Source organism: Mastigoproctus giganteus, chromosome 10 (assembly GCF_048544385.1).
Source record: "Mastigoproctus giganteus isolate SK-2022 chromosome 10, ASM4854438v1, whole genome shotgun sequence".
Lineage (NCBI taxonomy): Eukaryota > Metazoa > Arthropoda > Arachnida > Uropygi > Thelyphonidae > Mastigoproctus > Mastigoproctus giganteus.
This window is the reverse complement of record NC_143584.1, coordinates 19,495,097-19,508,610: the sequence shown is the minus strand read 5'-3', so window position 1 is coordinate 19,508,610 and position 13,514 is coordinate 19,495,097. Positions and strand designations below refer to the sequence as shown.

Genomic DNA, 13,514 nt, shown 5'->3' with positions numbered 1-13,514 from the left:
TAGTTCGACTGTTGATGATCCTGCTCAGATAGCTGACAAACTGAATGAGTATTTTGTATCTACTCTTGCACATGAGGAATTCTGTAGGGAAGTGCAGTACAGAAGCTTATTAAACTCTAACAGGGAGCTAAATGATTTTGTAATAACTGAGAGCAAAGTGGAGGAGAAATTGTTGAAATTAAACTTCAGAAAGGCACCTAGGGTCGATGGGATCTATCCAGTTATGTTAAAGGAAGTAAGCACACCCTTAGACATTATTATGACAGCATCTCTGGATTCAAGGGAGACCCCATGGACTGGAGATGTGCAAATGTATTCCCAATTCACAAAGGGGAATCAAAGGGTGACACGAGTAATTGCAACCCTGTTAGTTTAACTTCTGTTCCAGGGAAAACTGGTTAAAGAAGCATTGCAGGATCCATCTAGACAAGACTGTAGTAATAATTCAGACACAGCATGAGTTTGTTAATGGGAAGTCTTCCTGATGTGTTTGATTGGATACTGCAGTGTAGTCACAAAGGAAATGGATGCAAAAAAAATATACTTGGTGTCAGGAAAGTTTTTAATACTGTTCTACATGGAAGACTACTGTACAAATTGGAGCAGTATGGCATTAAGGGGAAGTTGCTACAATGGATGAAAGGACGATTGAGTGGGAGAAGACAGAGAATGGTAATCAATGGACACTGCTCTTCATGGACTAATCTTATGAGTGTAGTTGTTTTGTATATTTATCAATGATATTGATGAAGGTATATCAGTCAGGCTTAATGTCCAAGTTTGCAGACAATACGAAGGTTGGCAGGGTTGTTAATGACAGTACACTACTGCAACAGGATCTAGAAAAGTTGGGCAGATGGGCTGAGAAGTGGCAACTGAAATTTAACGTTGACAAATGCAAAGTACGGCATATGAGTTTCAGTAACCCCAGATTAATGCACTGTGCAGTGTTACACTCAGGGTAGTGGAGAATGAAAAACCTGGGGGTATTGTGCAGCCAGATATGAAGTTTTCTGAGCAGTGTAGGCAGGCTTCCAGAACAGCCCATGGGGTCTTGTGAATGATATACAGGAATTATGCTAGCAGGGATAAGGAGGTGATTATCCCTTTGTATAATGCAATAGTCAAGCCACACCTTGAGTACTGTGTACAGGTCTGGAGGCCTCATTTTAGAAAGTATGTATAGTTGCTAGAACGAGTACAGAGAAGGGCAACAAGATTGGTGAGGGGGACAAAGTAGTGCTCTTACCAAGGAAGTCTTAAGTTCCACAGATTGCCACATCTGGAGACTAAGCACCTGTGATGTCATCTCATTGAGGTGTATAATGTCTTGAATGGTTTGAGCAGGCTCAATGCTGATGGGATTATTTCTCTTGCTCAGATTATGAACCTGATGGGAAATAAATTCAAACTGAGGAAAGAAAGTTGTAGAATAGATGTGTGGAAATTTGCCTTTAGTCAGCGGGTACTTGATTGCTGGAACAAACTTCCTTCTGTCGTTGTGGAAGTTGGTAGCTTAAATAAATTCAAGGAAGAACTGGATAAACTTTTAGAGCAAATGGATGGTGAAATATTTAGCAGTAATGGGCTTAAACTCCAGTTGACTCAAAGAGCGCCTGCTACTGCACTCATGCTCCTGACCACTGTCATGCTGTTCGAGCAAGAATTTTAAAAGAAAACAGAAGAGCTTTTTATGTTGTGTCTCGTGCATAATTTAAATTTAGTTGTATCTGATGCAGCACATCTTCAACAACAGCAGAATTATTTTTGAAACATTGCAAAGATTATACATGATTTGCGCTGCTTTGCCAAGTAGGTGGGATAATTTAAAAAGGCATGTAAAAGTTCTGTGAAATCTCTACCAGAAACAAGATAGGAAGGAAAGATAAAAACTGTTGAAGCAGTATGATATCAGTTACAGGATATTACAACTGCATTAAATGAAATCAAGGAACAGGCCAAATTAAAAGATGCAAAATTGCAGTCTGAAATAAAAGGTTTGTTAATAGAAATTATTTCTTTTAAATTTATTATAAGTGTAGTTGTTTGTATGAAATACTGAGTATTATAAATAAAGCAAGTAAAGCCATGCAAAGTAGTACAGTTGATATGAACACTGCAGTTATATTGATAGAAGCTGCTCTTGGTCAACTGAACGAATTTAGTGCATCAGGATTTAAATTGTGTTGTGTATGGATAAGCTATAAGACATTGCAACTGAGTTGGAAGTATTGTCAGTGTTACCAGAAGTGTGAGTTTCTAGAAAAAAAGCGAGAGTTTACCTACGAAACTTCAGATAAATGTTCTATTGATCCAACCAAAATGTTTCAAACGGAATTTTTTAATATAATGATCAATGTAGCTATCGTTAGCTTACAAGAAAGATTTGATCAGATGAATGAAATATTCTCGGCTTTATCTTATTCTAAAGTCAGAAAACTTCATGAATTTATTTGAAAGTGCAATAGAAACAAAATGTCAACAACTTGAAGGAATTCTCATTGGTGAAGATGACAGCAGCGACATCGATGCCAGAGTTACATCAAGAAATCCAATCTTTACAACATGTTTTAATAGGGAAAAAAATTTGGTTGCTTAGAATTACTGACATTCATTCAAGAAAAAACTTAGTTGAATTATATCCAATATCACCATTTCTCATACGTAACAAACTGAGTATAAAGCTCTCAAGAAATTAATGATTTTGCATGTGTTTCAGTTATTTGACAAATTAGAATTGGCTAGAGAAGGAAATGAGTAACAAGGTTCTTGAGAAACAAATGATTGATTGGAAGCAAAAGCAGATATAGTGAATTGAGAAATAGAATTTTGTTTCTCCCTGCTCTTGTTACAGATTATGGTTGCAGTACCAGTTTCAACTGGTTGTGACTTTTGACTCCAGTTGTTTCCAATTTCGGGCAGCCCTGAGCTGTATAGCCTTGAAGGGTGTAGATGAAAATTTTTGTAAAATGATTGAAATATGAAGTAGGATTTTTTATGATTTACTTGCTGCACATCTCAGTAAATGGAACTCAAGACAGGGTGGATGAATTTTTTAAAAAAATGGAGCATAATATCAATGTAAATGGAGTGTTTATCAGTGAATGAGGGTACATAGCTATGGAGCAAACTTATATATACTGAGTATAGATACATGGAATTTCCCTAAGATTTTAAAAGCAGAGGTCATATTATAGATTAGTGCAATTATAACTAATTGTATTGCTTCAATATGGTGTGAACTTCATGACTAAAGGGTTTAGAAAAATGTAAGAAAACCTTAGAGCTATGAATTTGATGAAATGGGATAGAACTAAACTGTAAGTGAGACTGTAGTGGCATTTCCACTGGTTATTTAGTCTTGGCTTTTTATTTTAGGTTTTATGACTTTCTTTGGTATGGAGTTCATTGGTTTTCTGAGTACTTTCTTTTTTCTGCTGACCCTGTTGCTGTGGAACACAAGGTGAAATCCTTTATCAGTAATGGCATATAGAACAACAGTAGACAGCCTGCCTCCACAGAGCAACGACAGAAACTATGAGTTGCAAGTTCTGGATCTCACTGGGCTAAGAGGCCAATCACTTAATGCAAACAACAATCTATCATCACATTATGCAAGCATATTCATCACTACACTGATCAGCTTTTCTCAGTACAGTATCTTCACATAAACATGGCAGGGTTTCCAGAATCTGGCTCAGAACTGCACATGAGAAATAAAAAAATAATAATTATCTCCCTTTTAGATTGTTTTCTGCCAGCTGAGATGCTTTCACTTGGAAAAGAGCTGGATTCCGACTTCAACATGTTTGTGGAGAACAATTTAGGGTGATTCTAAATTATTGTCGGTGTTTCCGTGGCCTAATTTTCCAATCGGAAATAACAAAATAAAACTGCTTACGGAATATGAAAGTGCAAGTCAAAAAGTTTTATTATCCATAGAATCAATACCGTAGAATGCTAAACAACTTCAACATGTGCGCCTTTTGTGGCATGTAAGATGTCCAAGCGATATTCAATTTCCCTCCAAGTGTTCTCCAGCATTTGCGGTGTAACTGTTTTGATCGCAGCAACAATTCTGAGCTTCAGTTCATCGAGGGAGGTCACAGAAGTCTTGTATACAATGTCCTTCACGTATCCCCACAGGAAGAAATCAGGTGGTGTAAGATCAGGTGAGCATGGAGGCCACGGAATTGATCCACCAAGCCCAACCCAGTACTAAGGAAAATGCGTCAAGAAATTCTTGGACAATAAGAGCCCAATGTGGCGATGCACCATCTTGCTGGAACACCAAAATTGGCTGATGATTTTCCAATTGGGGTAACAGATACAGCTGTAGCATGTCCTGATAGGTCACCGCTATCAGTTTTTCCTGCAAAGAAAAAGGGCCCAAAAACTTCCGAACATGACAAAGCAAACCAGACATTGACCTCTTGACTATCTCTTTCGAATTCTCGAATGGCTTGAGGGTTTTCTGATCCCCATTTTCTGCAGTTATGACGATTTACCCTCCCTGATACGTAAAACGTGTCATCACTAAATCTCCATCTCCGAAGGTAATTTTCATCAGCTTCGATATTTGACAAAATGTCTTGGGCAAATTGGAAATGGCGGGGTTTACTGTTCAGCTTTAAAGCCTGCACAATCTGCAGTTTGTAGGCACAGAGGTGAAGGTGGTTATGAACAACCCTCCAGTCATTTGTGGTATACCAAACTGCAAAATAGCTTGTCTAGTTTATTTTTGTGGGCTTCAAGAAAATGCTTTGTGGATTCGATCAACATCTTCCTGCGAAGTGCTCGGTCTTCCCGCTCCTTTTCGATGCAGAACACTACCAGTCTCTTGAAATTGCTTTAACCAATGTCGGATAACATTATCTGAAGGTGGATCTTCCATACCGAGTTCTGTAACGACGTTGTGTTGTGATAACGGACTTTGTTTCAAAAAATCAAAGCACGCACATTGCCTTCTCTTGAAGAGTCGCCATTTTGAAGTAATGCCGTCAATATCTCCCAGACATCAATGCGGCGAGTACAGCGTTGCCAAATAAAACTTTTTGAGTTACACTTTCATATTCCATAAGCAGTTTTATTTTGTTGTTTCTGGTTTGAAAATTATAGGCCACAGAAACCCCAACAATAATTTAGAATCACCCTGTATATCAAAAATGCATACTTAATCACTAGCTCTCACCAATTATGCCAGTATTATCCATCAGATATTTTTCAGCTGTACATAATGTCATCATCTCTAGACCTTCATCAAGATAAAAACTCTCTGACTGACTTAAGTCAATGCCACATAATTCTGAGTGACTTTCAAACTAACTGTTCAGCTAGTTTAGGTTGCACTTTGTGTGAAGTTATGCTGTGTAATTATTTATTCTATTTTTCATTTATTCCTGTTGATACTGAATATATATTCTTCTATTTATTTATCTGATTTTCCACTTTTTTACTCACGATGTGGACTCCTTTAACTTGGTATTGGGGCTCCAACTTATCTGTGTAATTCTCATAAAATGCCTTTTGGCCTTGAAGGGTCAAATTGCTAAATATTGTACCTGTTACATATAAATATTTTTATATATGAGCATAGGTCGTATTTCTAAAATGATAAAATGATTCTCTCTCACTCTCTCAGTGATTTAGAATAAATACTCTTTATCAATGAGAGAAACTTGAATAGTACTGTTGTACAAGTCTTTCACATCCAGAAGAAGGCTAGGATTAAGAAGTATCCCTCTCCTCCAGCCATGATGCCACTTAAGGATGTTTTCTCTAAGGCACCATTTAGTGGCAGTTTCTAGTGGCCATTATGAATATAATATTTTACAGTGCTTATGATATTAATGACAAGAAAAATTATAATAAATTATCAACAGTTAACCTGAATAATAATGGCTGTATAATAAACATTTATTTTTGAATTAAAGCAGATATTCATGTATATAACGTTGCTTGCCAAGAAAGAATTTACCCTGAAATTTTTTTGTGTTCAAATACTAGGACTATAACAATAAAATATCATTTTCATAATGGCAGTAACTTTTTTTTTAAAAGCTTAACTACAGTTATGGCAGTAACATATTATAACATATTTTTTTCATGTTCAATGAGATTAAAACATCATGTTTATAACTGTAATTATTATTTTTTTAAATTTGCAACATCATCTTATCTCATCTTTAGATGTTTATAATTCAACTGCAAATAAGTATCTGCTATGATTTTTTTTTCTGATAGTACAATGGACTCCCACTTTAAGATATTAATCTGTTCCAGAGACACCATCATACCATGAAAATATCATATTGTGAATCCAATAACACATGGTTTTTTGGTAATTCATTCCAAGACCTCGGAAGTTAAAAATTTCACTATATAAAATTTCACTTAGTTATATTCACTATATAACTAAGCTATTTATCTTTCTAAAATGTGATTTTTATAATGGAAATTGTTATTAGTTTTATACAGAATACTGAATACCGTATTTTCAACTAAACACAACACAAAAAATTGCTTCAACTAAAGGATGCAAAAACAAAACACAAGGCCAACATGTTTACAAACACTGCTACTGGCTGAGAGGTAGAACTACGTGGTCCGGTCGGAGACAATCTTAAGCCCATTGTAAAATGAAATAAGTAGGAGCCAGATCACTAGATGAGAGAATGAAAAGGACCTGGGGGTATTGTGCAGCCAGATATGAAGTTTTCAGAGCAGTGCAGACGGTCTGCAAGAGTGGCTCATGGTGTCTTGTCAATGATATACAGGAATATAGAGGTGATTATCCCCCTTGTATAAAGCAATGGTCAAGACACCTTGAGTACTGCATACAGGTCTGGAGGCCTCATTTTACGAAGGATGTAGTGCTGCTGGAACAAGTACAGAGAAGGGCAACAAGATTAGTGAATGGAACAAAGGGTTGCTCTTATGAAGAAAGGCTTAAGTTTTACAAATTACAGTGTCTGGAGACTAGGTAACTTGCAAGGTGATCTGATTGAGGTGTATAAGGCCTTGGATGGTTTGATCAAGCTCAGTGCTGATGAGATTCTTCCTCTTGCCCAGATTAATCGCCTGAGGGAACGTAAATTCAAATTGAGGAAAGGCAATTGTAGAACAGATGTGCAGAAATTTGCTTTAGGCAGCAGGTGGTTGATTTCTGGAACAAACTTCCATCTGTCATTGTAGAAGTGTACAACTTAAATACATTCAAGGCAGGACTACTAGACAAACATTTGGAGCGAAGAAATGGGTGAAATGGGAAGGAGTTTTTTTTTTTTTTGGCTGATGCTGTATAAGTTTGCTTTCTTGCATCATATGCCTCTACTAATGCTAATTATCATATGTTCGGTTATAAGAATCATTTTTGAATGCTTTGTGATATTTTTCTAAAGCACATTGGAGGTCACTACCATAAAATAATTTGGTTTCCAGTTTATTGGGCTTTTCTGTTAGTGCAAATATCATCATTCTTCTCTTTCTTGGTGATTCCCTTCTACTTCTCTCTCTCTCTCTCAGATAACTCGGAAATTTCTTTTTATTTTTAGCTGGTGCAGCATAAGCCTCAGGCTTCCTTGCACCATATAGCCAATCATAATAATAATAAACGGGTAGTAAGCCCAATCTTTTTGCATTAGTGATAATTCCAATAGCTGGAATTCTGTGGGTTTTTACATTATGGAGAAATGTTTCCCCTCACTGAAATCTTCAATCATATAAAAAACAAATTTTCAGAATCTTCTCTTCATTCCTATTTTTCAAGCTCCATAAACTTATTACTCCATATCTCACGTGTGTATATTGTGTTAGTTGCAATTTGTGCATGCTATGTTCTTTGCTTTTGATTTCTTATCTTTTTTACTATTACTAACTAACCTTATTTTTTACTAACCTTGCAACCAAAAAAAAAAAAAAAAAAAAAGGTCAGTGAACATAAATATCAATTAGTTAGTATGTACATACAATATTAATTAAGCTATATACGTAAGCGTAAATTTATATTTATTTTGCTGTCCTGTGGAAAATATTCTTCCAATTTTCAGTAAAAAAAAATTTTGTTAATTGGTAAGGTAATAAAGTGTAAATTTGTGCTTTATATCTTTACTTTTATAGCCTGTGGATAATATTCCTCCTATTTTCGCTTATTAGAATCACCATTTAATAAAATTATAGTAATTCAATTTACAAAGGTGATCACAATAACCGGTGCTTATTACATATCGTCTATCGAACAGTATTTTATTATGGAGAGTCCATCGTAAAATGGGATTCACTGTATTTACATACGTGATATGCATAAATAGTATTAATTTTAAAAAAAATATGTGTTCACCAAAATGGCAGTGACGTGGAAGTCTCTTGTTTTTTTTATACTTTACAATATAACATGACTACTGTTGAAATAGATTTTTTTGAACCAGGAAAGTTAGAAACAATGGTTAAACTCTAACCTTCAAAAGAAAATTTGCTGCTGATCACTATTAAAGTACGTTATGTTCCCATGCTATGATGCTATTAGAAATATGAGAGAATCAAGTCCACATTTCAGTGAGTGATTCAGCTATTTAACTTCTTTTTTTTTTCTGTTTGGAATTACTATGGGGGGAAAAAAGCTTCACTTAAGCAAACTCCATAAATTGTGAAAGTGATCAGATATTACTACTATTTATTCTTTACTATAAAATGTACACTTGAACTCAATGAGCAGGAAATTAATGCTTGCTACTGGTTTCCAAGTTTTATATCACAAGATTAACATATATTTTTTGCTTGTTATTTCACATTATAAAAATAATGAGGTTTTTTAATGTTCCTTTTAGAAAAGTCCAATTGGTGGCTATGCTCAGATATGTACACTGATGCTGATGTTATTTTGACAGTGGCCCTTCAAAGACTGGAATTCACAGGATTTTGGGACCATATTTTTGGTAATGGAGAATTTGTGCATCTGGAAAATTACTATACTCGAGTAAAACAGCGAAAGAGCTTTAAAATGACATATTGTTTATAAATAAAAGCAAAGAAAACTCCATTTTTACGAGACAGAATTTGGATAAATTTACAGCATGTGGTTTTATTGTTGTAACATAAAGCATGTTATAATTTATGTTATGTTATAATGTTAAATTATAACATAAAGAATGTTATAATTTAACATGCTTTAATAGTGAAATGTTTTATTGAATTTTTACTAGTTTAATTTATAAAGGAAATTATCGAATCACAGTTAAACTAAATTTGTTAAAATGAAATTTCATTTGCATCTGCATTTGAACTTCATTGCTGCAAGATGCAATCACTACAGAGAGCAAATGCTATAAAAGCACAATAATTTTGATATTTTATAAAAATAAATTTTGCAATTTAAAAGTATTTGTTTATTTTTATACACACACACACACATGAATGCATGCATGATAATACAGTTATATATAGGTAATCCCCACTTAATGTTGGAGATTTATTCCTGGCGACTGCACATTAAGTGCAAATCTGTATTCCTTGGTAAATTCTCCTTTAAATAATAATATTTTAGAAATAAACAAGGAGTTACCTTTTATTCAGTCAGTAGGATTTCTTCTTTACCAAATCTCCTTATGCAAATAAATTATGAAATGATACGTTGAAACAAAACAACATAATTTAAAATAATTTAAAACTCATGTGTTCCTCACTGTTGACACACGGACAGTCCAACACCCCAGGATCACAGGGGTTAACTCCAACTCAATCCCAGAAATACTAAACTCCCCATGCAACGTCTAGTGAAGGAAGACATTTTCTCATAAACGTGAATTTGAAATACGAATAAAATACTATTAAAATGCAATAAACAATGAAATTAAAGCATTCCTCCCTTAAGCGGACTAAAACTTTGACTAGTATCGTGTTCACAGAGTGAAATGAAACTAAAAAAACATGTGTATGTTAGGAATCTTATAAATAGGAGATTAGTCTTTGGTATGCATGCGTTCGAATGACCACGAATCAGATATGAGAAATGGACGACGAATGTTAGTTTTTTGTATTTTCATTTCTAAAGTCTCGGGCAATCAATAACTTGGTATAATTATGTTGAATATTTAAAATTTTGGCTTCATTGAACAGGAATGTGCGGTTTTCGCATGGAACACTAGTTCCGATGCATTTGCACATGATGCACGGATTGATGCTTCATGTTGCTTAAAACCCTTGAGTTTAAAATACATCTGGTAGATCCAACATAAGAAGAAATACAATCCTTACAAGAAATGTGGTAAACGAGGTCATGTGTTTGTTCGGAAGTCGATAGCTGTTGTTATTGGTTTTTAGGAGCATTAGCAACTAAGGCCATATTGCTCGGGAAATATACGGTAGTCATTCCCTGACCTTTCCACATCCTGCATATTTGGTGGTCACGGGCTCGAACTCCGGTCTAATCAAGAAGTGTGTGCTACGCACTGCTGCTCCTGCCCTCCTGGCTATGGAGGCGCCGAAGTCGATAGCACCGTGTGATTTTTGAGAGTAGCATATAATTTATGGACCAGTTTTGCTACTATCTGCATTTCTGTACCTCTAAAAAGGTTGTTAATCTGTCTATACCAGTGTTCAACATGCCAGCATTCAAAAAATATTTTTTATTAATCCTGTCATTATGTTTGTTATTTATTGTTATTGAGAAGAAACTTTCTACAAAGTTTCTCTTAGCATTAGCAGAGGTATATGATGCAAGAAAGCAAGCTTATGTAGCATCAGCCAGAAAAAAACAAAAAAACTTCCACTTCATCCCTCCGTTCGTTCGAAATACCTGTCCAGCTGAGCCTTAAAATTTATTTAGGCTATCAACTTTCACAACAAGGGATGGAAGTCTATTCCACCAACCAACTACTCGCTGGCTAAGGGCAAATTTCCGCACATCTATCCTACATCTGTCTTTCCTCAATTTGAATTCTGAGCAAGAGGCAGAATCCCATCAGCATTGAGCATGCTCAAACCATTCAAGGCTTTATATACCTCTATCACATCACCTCACCTCACCGGTGCCTAGTCACCAGACACTGTAATTTGCAAAACTTAAGCCTTTCTTTGTAAGAGCAACCCTTTGTTCCATTCACTAATCTTGCTGCCCTTCTCTGTACTCGTTCCAGCAGCTCTACATCCTTCTTGAAATGAGGCCTCCAGACCTGTATACAGTACTCAAGGTGTGGCCTGACTATTGCCTTATATACAAGGGAATAATCAACTCCTTATCCCTGCTAGAAAAATTCCTGTATATCATTGATAAGACACCATGAGCTACTCTTGCAGCCCATCTGCACTGCTCAGAGAACTTCATATCTGCCTGCACAATTACCCCCAGGTCCTTTTCATTCTCTACCAATGTCAGTGTAGTACCACAGAGTTGATACGTTGCTCTGGGGTTGCTGTTTCCCATATGTAGTACTTTACATTTATCAATGGCCGACCGGGCTAGCCGAGTGGGTAAAGTACCTGCCCGGCAACCCAAAGGTCGCGGGTTCGATTCCCGCCTCGGGCTTGGATCAAAGTACTGCAAAAACCTTGGGAGGTGCAATATGGCCACAGAAGCCGATGCGCCAACAACTACCAAATCAAAAAAAAAAAAAAAAAAAAAAAAAACATTTATCAATGTTAAACTTCATTTGCCACCTCTCAGCCCATCTGCTCAACCTTTCCAGATCCTGTTGCAGCAGTATAATGTCAGTAGTGTCCTTAACAATCCTGCCAACCTTTGTATCGTCTACAAACTTGGACATTAAGCTTGATATACCATCATGAATATTATTTATAAATACAGAAAACAGTCTATGGGTACCTCCCCCGAGTCCAAGGAAGCTCTCATAATTATGGCTAGGGGTTTGCTTACTTCCTTTGCTGCCTCCTTTAATATAACTGGATAGATCCCATCCACCCCAGGTGCCTTTCTTGTGTTTATCTTCAACAATTTCTCCTCCACTTTACTCTCAGTTATTACAAGATTATCTAGTAAGTTATTACAAGAGTATCAAGATTTTCAATAACAGTAATCAATAACAAACATAATGACAGGATTAATGTCATTATTAATGAGATTAATCAATTATTATAACTGAGAAGAAACAAAGTCCATAAATTTTTTAAACTTTACACTTAAGAGGAAGGGCGAAAATATAAATTTCAGTATTTATCGTAAGCCCACAAATACGGGGATGTTCCTACACTGTAGGAACATCCCCGTATGGGTGGTAGCTACTATAGTAGCTACCACCCATACTCATATAAAAGGTCAATCATGTTAAACAAGTTCTTAAATGCATTCAAATACCCCTCCACACAACTTGTCCTACAGATAGAAATAGAACTGATGAATAGGTTCCTAAATAGAGGATACCCTATTACCTCTATCAATAGGATTAAATTAGAAGCTAAAGACAAAATAATCAATAACAAACATAACAGGATTAATAAAAAATATTTTATTTAAATGCCTATGTTGAACACTGGTATAGACAAATTCTGTACCTCTAAAAAGGTCTATACCTTTTTAGAGGTACAGAAATGCAAATAGTAGCAAAACCGGTCCATAAATTATATGCTACACTCAAAAATCACACAATGCTATCGACCTCCAAACAAACACATGACCTTGTCTACCATATTTCTTGTAAGGATTGTATTTCTTCTTACATTGGACCTACCAAATGTATTTTAAACTCTAGAGTTAACCAACATGAAGCATCAGCCAGTGCATCACATGCGAACTCATCGGAACTAGCATTCCATGTGATAAATGAAAACCACACATTCCTGTTCAATGAAGCCAAAATTTTAAATATTCAACATAATTATACTAAGTTATTGATTGCCGAGACTTTAGAAATGAAAATACAAAAAAACTCTATTAACATTTGTCGTCCATTTCTCATATCTGATTTGTGGTCATTCGAACACATGCATACCAAAGACTAATCTCCTATTTATATTTATAAGATTCCAAACATACAAGTTTCGTTAGTTTAATTCCACCCTGTGAACATGACACTAGGCAAAAAGTTTTAGTCTGCTTAAGTGAGGAATTCTTTAATTTCATTGTTTTATGGCATTTTAATAGTATTTTATTCGTATTCCAGTGAGGAATTTTTTAATTTCATTGTTTTATCGTACTTTTATTTCATTTTAATAATATTTTATTCGTATTCCAAATTCATGTTTATGACAAAATGTCTTCCTTCACTAGAGGTTGCATGGGGGGTTTAATATTGCTGGGATTGGGTTGGGGTTCACCGCTGTGATCCTGGGGTGTTGGACTGTCCGTGTGTCAATAGTGAGAAACACATGAGTTTTAAATTATTTTAAATTATGTAATTTTGTTTCAACGTATCATTTCGTAATTTATTCGCATAAGGAGATTTGATAAAGAAGAAATCCTACTGACTGAATAAAAGATAATTCCTTGTTTATTTCTAAAATATTAATAGAACATAAGAAAAATTGAGCATATGTAAGCTCTCATTTTATTGTTCCTTTAATAG

General features: G+C 35.3%; 1 protein-coding gene across 1 annotated transcript in view; it reads left to right on the top strand.

Moving 5' to 3' along the window:
• Nucleotides 1-9,045, top strand: part of LOC150078826 (ganglioside-induced differentiation-associated protein 1-like) — a 58,432-nt gene extending 49,387 nt beyond the window's left edge. Inside the window, exon 5 of the mRNA XM_090383390.1 lies at nt 8,826-9,045. Within this exon, the coding sequence (XP_090239516.1) occupies nt 8,826-9,016 (191 nt within the window). The 3' untranslated portion in view covers nt 9,017-9,045. The remainder of the gene's footprint in view (nt 1-8,825) is intronic.
• The last annotated feature ends 4,469 nt before the right edge of the window (nt 9,046-13,514 follow it).